The 11,786-nt window shown below is 41.5% G+C and overlaps 1 protein-coding gene across 2 annotated transcripts in view; it reads left to right on the forward strand.

Moving 5' to 3' along the window:
• The window catches only part of efna2a (ephrin-A2a), an 85,852-nt gene extending 75,142 nt beyond the window's left edge, over positions 1-10,710 (forward strand). The window contains exons 2-4 of one of the 2 annotated variants that reach the window (XM_031737099.2): positions 1,308-1,600; positions 6,627-6,692; positions 8,192-10,710. In XM_031737099.2, the coding sequence (XP_031592959.2) occupies positions 1,308-1,600; positions 6,627-6,692; positions 8,192-8,316 (484 nt within the window). In that variant the 3' untranslated portion in view covers positions 8,317-10,710. The remainder of the gene's footprint in view (positions 1-1,307; positions 1,601-6,626; positions 6,693-8,191) is intronic. The other variant, XM_039603017.1, reaches the window with a different exon arrangement.
• The last annotated feature ends 1,076 nt before the right edge of the window (positions 10,711-11,786 follow it).

The raw sequence follows: 11,786 nt of genomic DNA on the forward strand, positions 1-11,786 counted from the left end.
AATCAACCTATACTCTGTCCTGCTGATATAAACATCCCAGAGCAATCGGCACCAGTTGCCATGTTTATTAATCAGCAAACAAAAAAAATAGCCTCCAACAAATGCAAACGATTCATTATAAACGCACCGTGCATTATTTGAAATTTATGTCTATAGAAAAACAAGGCAGGGAAATCCAGAAGTGTAGAGAGGCAGGCTGCGTGCTGTTGGTTTTAGTCCTCATCGGCATTTGTTGACAATAACAAAAATATAGAGTATCTCCAGCCTCATCCTTTAAAGAGAGACTGTTTCACTTCACTGACTTCAAGATTGTAAACAGAAGTTCAGTTCTCTTATAAACAGCACTGGCACCAAAATATAAACATAAATAGAGCCTGTATTATAAAGGGAAAATATGCAGCCATATGTTTTTAATGTATTAAAAGTGACTAGCAGAGGTTGCTGAAAAAGGATGAAGGGGCCAGCATCTCATGCGTTTCCATATCACCTGCATTCTATGAATATTATAGGGGACTGCCGCAGTGTAGAAACTCCAGGATGAGCGTTTTAATACCAATAGTTTTTTTCTTTAATAACTTGTTTCGGTTCATGATGCCAACCTCACTGATCTCCATGCTTGCTGGACTAAGTGGACACCTACAACAGCAATGTGTGCTCTCTACCATGATGACCCACTTCTCTTAAGTATCATACCACAAGGTTCATTCAAGCACGCCGACTGGAAAAAAAACCTGTGTTTAAAACATGCCTAGAATTCCCATAACTTGTAGTTTACCAAGCTTTATTAAAATAAAATTGTTGCTATGTAAACTGGCATAACCGGAGGGATCATCATTGATTTTTCTGGCTTTAACAATAAATTGTTTTGTTTTTGTTTTTTTAAAACGCCCTCTAGGATGATTTTTTTTTTCTTTTCACTGACTCAGGTGGTTTAAATCAGAAAAGCAATTGTTTCAGTGTCCTTGAGCAATATATAACTCTAAGGAGTGTTGTTCTGCAACCTTTGATTTGCCTCTGAAGATGTGTAAACACAAAAATGTTCCAACAATCGCACAATTTCATATGGTTACATTGCACCGGATGACTACGCTAGGCAGATAGTTTCCTTTGTGCTGTGCAATCATAGAGAAATTGTAGTAAATATTGATTGTTTTTCAGGAATATAAAGATTTTTCTTAAAACATAAGACTTCCACAGTCTCATTTTACCACAGAAAGCACAGCTCCTCACAGATTCCGCGCATATCCCTGAGTCTGTTCGATTATTTTTTATTTATGAAGAATTTTTCTTTTTTCTGTGTCTTACAGGTTCTGGCATGGAGAGTACAGGGTTGCAGTGAACATTAATGACTATCTAGACATCTATTGTCCATACTACGAGGGTCCTCCATCCCACGGACGCATGGAGCGCTACATCCTATTCATGGTCAACCATGAGGGCTACACTTCCTGCCAGCACAGGATGCGTGGCTTTAAGCGCTGGGAGTGCAACCGTCCCACCGGTCCCGATGGGCCCCTGCGCTTCTCAGAGAAGTTCCAGCTCTTCACTCCTTTCTCCCTGGGCTTTGAGTTCAGGCCTGGACACGAGTACTACTATATCTGTAGGTTATCAGCCAAGTAGAGTGTGTTTCTCTGTGTTTGGGGAGATTGTGTGTGCAGGTAAAGATGTTCGTTATCTGCGTGCGTGTGTGTGTCTGTCTGTCTGTTTGCATGGTATCCACGCTCCTGCTCAATTTGCATTTGTAAACAATATGTAAATATGCAATCAACAGAAGCTGATTGAGAGAGTTCTCAAACACAGCCCGCACAAATACACCTTCCATCTCTTATTCGCCCCTCTCACTCTCCCTCACTTTATTTCTTAGCGCATCTCGCTGCTTCTGTCGAGATCATAAGTGGTGTGCTCGGCAAAGTGGTAAAAATGTCACCAGGCGTAGTTTGTAATCATTTTTATATTAGCTCTATTGATGTTTATCCTCACTTCAACAAGTGATGTATTAGTATCAAAGATGGGCCTTACCCCCCCCCCGAGACTACTTTTTTGAACAAAGTTTAAAAGCTATCATTCCCCCAGCAGGCGTGGGACATATAGTAGCTTCAAATTACTCTTAAACATTGTTTTCAACTTCTCAGTGTGGGATGGATTTACCGCATCCGGACTGTTTAGTGCAAAATCAGTTGGTAATCACAGAAAAGCAACATTAAATTGACTTTGGAAAGCGTTACTGTCAATGTTCAAACACAGGAAAGCACCACTTTTCCTTTTTATGCTGTAGGAGCTGCAGTTGTCTGTTTTAGTATCCAAACCACCTGGGAAGAAACATGTTTTTCACAATTACAAGGACACCAAAAGCATTTGAACAAACTATGTATGTTGTGTTATGCTTCTTTTTTTTTTTTTTTTGCTTTCATTTGTTTGGTTGGCTGATTTCTTTTTTTTTGTCAGTCTCAAATGACCATACAGTCATTTGATGAGTTATGTAAACTCATCATTAGTTTTTGATCAGTTTAATTTTTAATAAGTACACATCAGTCAGCAGTGTTAGGGAAAATACTTTGCACTTGCAGGATTCAGTTTGCCAGCAGATAACTATACTGGATAACAACTGAGGAAAGTCATCCTATTAGTTTTCTTTTCTGACTTGACCTTTGAGATTCTCTTAAGAAAAATCTTATTTTGTCCAAAAGATTATTTTTTTTACTGCATGGAATTCTGCCAGTATGCAGCCTGACACAGGTCTCTTCATTTCTCCTTACATTATCGCTGCACAGTTGGCTGAAAAACTGACCTTGACCTTTTTAGCAGGAGATGGTGCATTCTCACCATGACTCATAATGGGAAGAAGGTCCTGTAGCACCAGTTTCAGGTCAGGTTATAGAGGGAGTTTTTTTGTCCCTGGATAGCGATTCTCATTTTACAGTGATATTGTCTTCATTCTGAGAGTGCAAGGAGACTTTAAGCAAAGAAAAAAAGTTAGGCAGATTCTGAAACAGATTTAGTTTTTTCAGTTTTTATTTCTCATGCAGTAACAGTAACTGTTTTGCAATGCAATTAATATAAAAACAAATGCGCAATGCGAAAATACAACACTTTTGCATTACTGAACAGTTTGCATTTAAGACTATTTGTAGGTAAAGAAACTTTTTTTTTTAAATTGTTACTTGTCAACTACTAATATTTACCCAAGTCTGTTGTCTACACAACCACAAAGACACAGCAGGCGAGAGTCAGGGAGCTGAAGAGGCAACGATAACAGCCACCCGATGTCCCACTACACTTTTCCCAGTTGGCACACATACACACAAGCACACATTCTTCTGTTTTCAGTCTCATGTAGGGATGGTTTGGGCCCCTCTAGTTAGTTGCTGACTATGGTATTGTGTTCACGGACCCCTAGGGATAGTGTGTGTTCCACATGACTAGAATGCTTGTGAATGTGTTTAAATATATCTGTGTGTGTGTGTGTGTGTGTGTGTGTGTGTGTGTGTGTGTGTGCTGTGGGGGGAGGCCTGGTCATGGGGGTCAGTTGTCAAGCGATTGTGAGTCCGTGAAAGGCCGTGTCCATCATCTTGACTGGCAGGCGAACACACATTCTTGCCTCTCACCGTCACTCACATGCTCACATTAAACACACTCATGCACAGGTCAGTACTGATGTGGAACGACAACGTGCCGACCGTTTTAACCACCCGGCCTTTCCGCTAAGTGCCTTATTGTGTGCGTCCTCTCTGAACATACTTGTGAAGCACATATTTGATTGGCATTTGTGGTCATATCCATGAGAGTGCATCCCTGTGAGTGCACACTGGTGTGTGTATTTGTCATGGGGCTGACATGTTGACAGGTCAGCTCCACCCCTTGCTTCTCCCAGCTGTCATCTGATGAGGCTGAGTGGTTTTCAATGGGTTTTTAGTTGACTTTAGATTGTGGATGTGCTGGGAAAATGAGTCACTGGGTGAATTGGTGTGACTTTTAAAAATGACACAGGTGGAAATTGTTGGGGGTAACAAAGAAGAGGGAAAAAACCCCTCTAGCCCTTTTGCCTTTTTCAGTCAAGCCAAAACAGAAACGTCCGCAAGTTCTTCTTCCCACTACAAGTAGTGTAGGGAGATAATCTGAAAAAAATTGATGGATAGGAAGTGGCCTATAGGTATGCCTTAAAGGGTAAAGGAGGTGAAGGTCAGAGAGAAAGATGGAGGGAGGAGTCGTGGGGTAAAAAAGAGGGAGGAGAGGGCAAATGAGGGGTCAGATTTATTTCCTGTGCACTGTGGATCTTGAACATGATTCTCTATGGGGTCACTACTGGGTTGTGGCTTCCTCAAGGGAGAAGGCCAGTAGGTCTCCACGCACACTTCTGCAACCAACTGTGCGTGTGCACATTCTTTTACACATCTGCGTATGTGTGTGGGTGGCTGTGCTCGTCAGCATGTCTGACTGGTCAGAGACTTGGACACAATCTCCTTTAGGGTCTCCAGCTCTATTTCACATTGGAGCGAGGTGGGACTAAAAACCCAGATTCAATTTCATTTACTCTACTTTGAAGTTTGAATCACACTAACTTTTTAACATTTTTTTCTTTTTCTTTTTTTTGGCATTCAATCTGGGCAGCAAGCTGGCTCAGTGGTTTGTACTGTTACCTCACGGCAAGATAGACCTGCGACTGTGGGGAATTTGCATGGATTTCCTTCCCCATTCCAAAGACATTCAAGCCAGGTTGATTTGAGAGTCAGTTATTTCCCTTAGGAATGTGACTGTGAATGAATTTCAGTGATCCCTTACAAACTTGTTTACATTGCCTAAAGTGCTTAGTGTGTTTATGGGAGCACATAGCATGAGGACATAATATATGAAACTCTGCACTTGCTTAAACTTCTAAACGCTGTTAAGAAACTAATAAGTTGCATTAATTACTGGATTAATGCTAAATTGTGACAAATGTTTAACATGTAAATGTATCTTTTGGAATATGTCATCTGACATATTCACTTAAATTAAAGTTTTTAAGGGCAGGCTGCACACACCATGCTGAGATATACCGAGGTTTTGATAATAGCTCTGCAGGAACCACTTTGCTGTTGCAAACATGAGCCCTGCTACCTTTGGTATTTTTTGTAGACTCAGCTAAAGAAATTATGAACAAAAGATGTGTTTTTGATACAGGCTGCTAGTAGCAAAGTGCATAAAGATACAAATTGAAATTGGTTCTTTGCTAAGTTATCTTTTATGTGTAGACACAACATCTCTGGTTTGTTCCTCAAGTTAGGTGACTTTTTACGCCTAAATTATTCATTGCTCAGTATTAAGTGGCTTAAAAATAAAAATTCCTCTGAAAATGGTCAGGTACAAGGACTGAAAATAAGTGGGGAAAAAAACAGACAATGTCCAAAGAAAAAACTGAAAGCCTTTTTAAAGGTCTTTTGAACTTTTCGAGGGGTTTACTACAAATGAAATTCAACACAGCCGGGCTTTCTTTGCATTCTTTCTTTCTTTGCACTGGCTCAACAAAACCCCAAATCCCATCCATTGGAGATCACAACAGTGGTTATCAGCTTTCTCTGTTAAGCCATTTCACATGTCCTGTGACTCTTTTTCAACACAATAATACTGCTACAAATAAGAGAAAAGACTAATGCTAAGAAAAGCCATCTTTGGATTTATTTCACAGAGCAGTAAAATAAGCATTTTAATATGTGGGCATTATTTTATCGTTGCATGTGCCTTTGTGTTTCTGTTTATATCTATGGTCATCAAACCACATCTGTATTTATATAGAGAGAGGTATCAAACCTCCATTTAACCTGATTTAGGTTAAAGGGGAGGTCATCATCAAAGTTACTGTCGTATAGCCTAATAAAGGAAAGTTTATATGCAAATCAAATGGTTTAATTTTACTGATTGAACAGGTATTTTTAGTGTGTGTTCTGTGTTCTAGTAGCTCCAGTTCCAGCAGTGTAAAAGAGACTGAAATATATTTCTTTTACCATTTTTTGCAATCAGGCAATTTTTTTTTACATTTTCTGCATTAGGCAATGCACAGTTTGTGCTTCATTCGGTGATTTTAGTAGGGTAAGACTTAACAACTTGCAAATATAAAATGTATGCCACCAGCAGAGAATCTCAACTGCACATAAAGAATGCTGTAAACACGAGAATCAGTGAAAACGTGGCACTCCTAGCCAATTTAAAACCAAAACTCTGAACATACCCCGGCACAAGTTACCACAATGATTTAGCCAAGTAAAAAGACAGCCACTTTCGTGACACTGAAAACTCTGGCTTTAACCTCAACATAGCTCACTAAGCCATTGATCACGCTTCACAGTACGCCCCTCTGGAGAACTATGGCTCGTGACAACTTCTAAAAATTCTAAGAAAGTTTGGCTCCTTGGAAGCAAAGTCTAAAGAGCTTTAGAGTATCTCAAGACTTTCACACAATACTGTTGGTTCTTACTGGCCTGCAATATAGCAGTTATAAAAAAAAATTCTGTCAAATCTACTTTAGGTTCACATAAACACAAAGTAATCTTGTTTTTTATTTGGGTTATTAAATGTATTCGGTTTGCAATCAGCAGTAAAAATCATGTTATCTCTAAACTAATCTCCACTTTCAATGTCTCTTCTCACAGCATCTCCTCACCCAAACCATGTGGGGCGGGCATGTCTAAAGCTGAAAGTGTATGTCAGACCTCCAGGTAAGTCACGCTCTATCTACACACACACGCTCACTCACAAACACACAATGACATATACACACAGAGGTCTAGATTGGCTATCAAAGTAAAATTAGGGGGAATAAGAGGTCTGATAGAATGCCCCGGCAACAGACCTCGCTCTGATTCACAGACCGGCCAGGCAACACTTTAACACCTTTACCCACAGACACGCACGCTGAAAACACACACACGCGCGCGCGCATACTGACACATTCACACATGCGAGCGCACACGACCGTGCGCAGACGCAAGCACACACTTACAGGCACAGAGAAGAGTGCACCCGCATACACACACACATAAGCAAAAAGTGGCATACGCACTTCACATCAAATCACATCACATCACACTGGGTGTGAGGGAGACCTTCTGTCCTTGTAGAAAGAGAACAGAGCCGGCTGAAAGTGCTCGCTAAAAATGTTACCAAGCCTCAACATCATCAGACTTGCTTGAATCACTCATAGGAAACAGAAAGCAATCTAATAATAAACCAGCTGCATGCAGTAGAAGTTTTAAAGATTTAAAGTTTTCCTAATGTTTCAGGTTTGTTTTTAAAGTTGACAAGGCAGATGATGAGAAGATGAGGGATGACTTGCTTGCCACGTCACTGTGCAGCGTGCTAAAAGTGCTTCCTCATAGGCAGAGTGCAGTGCTGACACTAGTGAGCCATGTTGTCCAATGATAGCGCTGTTTAAAAATAACTCAAGAGAAGCCTAGCATACATGGGGATCAGAGTATGGCAAGCATTACATTATACTTGCGTTATCTTGAAAATCTACCTGTATGTCTACGAATGTGGATTTTATCCCCCCCCAGCCTAAGCCCCACTAAGGAATCAAACCTGGGTAGTTATACGTCTCCCTGGATAATGACATGGCTTTGAAGAGCTTCATAAAAGAGAGTCAGCTTACACAGCTTTCCAGGTTCAGATCATTCCATATCTCGCTAAGGGAAAAGGAAATTCTCTCCTCCTTCATAATTACTGAAACAATGTACATTCTGTCGTTGCTCCAGCTCCTCTTTGAGTTGCTGTTAAAGCAATGTGTCTGACATTGCAGCTTCCATCTTTTCTGTGAAATGTTGTCATTCGAATGAGCTCTGAGCAGTTGTACATGTGTGTGAGTGGATGTGTCTTTGTGAGTGTGTGTGTGTGTCAGCTGCTCCAGATTCTGAGTCTCTGTGATTAAACTGTAATTAGGTTGGTTAAACCCCCTGCAGAGCTCAGTTGCCGTCGTCTTCTCTTCCTCTTCCTCCTTTGCCTCTCCTTAGCTGTTAAGGGATGAGAGTTTTGTGCTTTGCTGCTTGCTTTCCACCTCTCCCCAACCGTAATCGTTTCACTTGTCTACTATTTTTTCTTTGGCTAAATCCACTCCCTCGTTCATTTGCTGTGTTTTAGATTGTTTTGTCTTTGTCTGTGCGTCCTCTCTCAGTTCAGATGTTTTGTCGTTTTTTTTCTCTTTCTCATCTCTTTGTTTCAGATGGGTCGGGATATGATTCTCCGGAGCCTTTCCTGACTGATGGAGGTTCAAGCTGGAGGGCAGGGTGCATGACCCTCTTAGCTGCTCTGGCCTCACTCTTCCTGGGACTCTTCTACTGGCTGTGACCCTTCTCTCCTTCTTCATGGAGCTCCCGCCCAGGGATAATGGGCTGGGCTGGCTGTCCCTCTCAATCCACCACCCCTCAGGGAAGCCCTCTGTCTCCGTTCCGCTCCCACCGCCACCTCAATACAACCACCAACCACCCCCACTGCCAGCATCCTTTATGGCCCAGCCACGGACACCCTTCACAGGCCTGACTAAGAGGGCTGGGTCTTAAGCTGTCTGGGAAGTTGTCGTTTATCTCTGGTCCCTGAATTCCAGGTGGAAAAGCACCTCTCAGCTGAAAAACACAAGAGAAATGTCTCTGCACTCATATCAGAGGGTCCTTTTGATTTGACTATTGACTCTTGGCCACTGATGGGGTAGATATCGCCATGGCTATGATTAAACTTGTCGTTCTGGGGCAATTCCAATCATGCAATCACGGCAGGATGCATTAAGCGATAGGCCTGGATGCACAAAAATTGAATTTTGCCCACATTGCTATCCCATCCTCAAACCAAGAATTGGAAGTGGCCAAGCTTGCATTGTAATTGAAATTCTATGCTATCTGGACCAATTCCAGCTGCGACAACAATAAGAGCAATTGCATAGAGGAGAGGAGCACAGTGGCTCAGGCTGTGCAGAAAAGAAAGGGGGAAACAATGCGAGCACAGATTTACATGAATACGTCCATATGGGAAATGTAATATTACACGTGTTGATATTTTCGGATCCAGTGTAGAGTCACTGCAATGTGATACGAAACTCGTGCAGTTTTAGAAGAAACTCGGATAACTCATTTAAATGACAAGTATAACCATAGCCTGTTTCATTGGGAGGGTGTGGGGGTGTTCGGGGTAGGTTCGATGAGATGTAGATCTTCAGGTGGGATGTGTTCTGTCTTATTCGTGTTTCTAAACAAAGCATTTATCACAGCCTGGCCAGCACAGGCGTCTTCAGCACTGTCTAATGTTGACTGGGTCGGGTGACTTTTGGAACCATGATTTTTCTCATGTATGAATGTACCACTGGTCACCCACCTCTTTGTCTTTCTGTATTATTATGACTGTGGTCACTTACAGTACCTTCTCTCGGACTGGCAGGATGAAAGAGTCGGGGATTTGAAAAGATGACATGTGGGAGTTGGGGCGGGGGGTGAAGTAAGGATGAACGGAGGACAGGTGAGAAAAGGAGGCGACACTTAAGTTGCATGACCACTGTGAAACCTTCAGATCAATCTTGTTTCTAATGATGATATATATTTTTTCATGGGGAAAATCAGAAACACCCTGCTGCCGCTCCTTTGCTCTCCCTGAGACTTTTTCAGACATCAAAAGGAAAATTTAACCTCTCTCCTCACACGGTTTCTCCTGTCTGGCTTTCAGTCGTTGATGGATTAGCTTGGGCCCGGAGATAAATGGACCCACAGGGTGAAACTGACTGGAAATCAGCCCTCAGAGCCCAGGCCAGATCACAATGGACGTAAACACTGACTGAAGCTGGTCCTGGGTCTGAGGGTTAAACCAATAAGGGAAGCGCATAGACTGTGGCAAATGAGGCGAGATATGTGTGTGTGTGTGTGTGTAAGTGTGTGGTAGCATCACAAAAAAACTCATATGGGTGTATACACACACACACACACACACGTATTCACATACACATGTTTAGTCTTTGATAACAAGACTGTTCCTCTGAGATGGTGGGAGCATTCATGGTCATGACTATAAAGGGAACAGCACAAAGAGAGAGCGAAGAGAGGAGGGAGGGGGGGAGAAAGCATGTGTGTATGATGGGACTGAGACCTCTTTAATGTTGGGAAGTGAACATAATGAGTAAGCACTGTGAACACACACCTGCATACACACGATGACCCATGTACAGATATACACACGTAAAGACATGTAGAAGAGCGAATGCAGATCTAGACATTTACAAAGACATGGCATGAACATACACACATGTACAATCACACACCACACACACACACACGCAAGAAAACACAAACAAGGGGAAGCACTTCTTTCCCAACTTCATCTTATTTTTGTAGCATTTAAAATCACTGTTAATTACTCCTGTGTGGAAAGCAGTGATGGGGTATAGCCTGTGGAAGATTAAAAAAATGTGTCTTCTCTTCTTCTATTCCACTGATGCTGTCCTTCTATTGTTCTTCTTCTTCTCTGGTTTGTGATCCATGGTTGGTAGTGGTAGGATGCCTCCAGGGCTGAGCGTCATGTATGAGTTTGTCTCCTTTTCTGTTTGTTGTGTTCTTGTGGACGCTGACCTCAGTCATTAAAGTCAGTCAAAAGTAAACACAGAAGTCAGAGCAAGGAGAGAAACACACAAATAAAGATTGTCTTTTTGTCTACTCGGAAATCAAGCCATGTGAGTGGAATTTCTTCAGTGGAAATGTGAATTAACTTTGTTTGTTTTTTGTTTTCTTCCTCCAAAGTGCTGATGATTGTATTCATATATTAGACTGCACCTGGGTCTTTATTTTGCCCAGTCTATCTTCCTCTGACATCAAAGCTGTGGGACGGTGAGCAGTGAGCTCTGCCAGTCAAAGCATGAAATTATTCAGATGAAATCACCCTCTCCAATCTTCAGCTGTTTCTCCCTCAGTGATGTGACAGCTAATCTGAACTGCTGACAACAAGGAGAGTGAATAACTTGATAGCCTTTCCTCTTCTGTTTCCATCAGATTTCAAGAAGGGTGGCCTGCAAGTGCTAATAACCAAGCAGTGTCTTCAAAGTTGACCTATTACGCTTTTTGTAATTTTAAATGCTGTAGCAATGGTTGGTGGTCAGTTCAGGCTTCAACCTGCTTTTTCTACTCATGGCTCTATATGAGTAGAGAGGGGAAATCATTCAAATGATCATTTAAGGTACTCAGATCTGGCTATGACAATAGGAGCTTCGAAGACCTGCTGTTAAAACCTTTTGTTTGGGAGGGGCAGCCAATCGGGAGAAAGCTGGCTTCAAGCAGGATGGTCTTTCAGAGAGAAGAGCTCGTTTCAGGCAGTGGATGAAATAAGTGGCTCCACAGTAGCTTAGTATAAGATAAATTATTTTGAACTTTAAATTATTCACACCACCATACTCCCAGAATAAAAACACTGAGCTAGAAATGAGCATAAAAGGAGATCTCATGTACTGACTGCACTTGCACTTTACTGTATCTCCATGGTCTAAACTGCATTACATTTTAGAAGGAAAATACTCCACTAGATTTCTGATTTTGCAAAACACAGATAGAGGAAAGACCTCCTCTATACACAAAGCTGTGTCCAGATAGATTTCAAGTATTTCTAAGTGCATTTTTGTGCACTTGCCTTCTTTTTTTAAAGGTGGAAATGAATGAGAATGCAAACTGAAGCTGAAATATTACACTCAAGCTTTAAACGAGACCAACACTTGGAGTGGGTAAATGTTCAGATAGGTGGCTCAAGAAGGAGTTAAATTACATTAAAATAGATTAAAGAAATAATACATGAAA

Source organism: Oreochromis aureus, linkage group 19, assembly GCF_013358895.1.
Source record: "Oreochromis aureus strain Israel breed Guangdong linkage group 19, ZZ_aureus, whole genome shotgun sequence".
NCBI classification, from domain to species: Eukaryota; Metazoa; Chordata; class Actinopteri; order Cichliformes; family Cichlidae; genus Oreochromis; species Oreochromis aureus.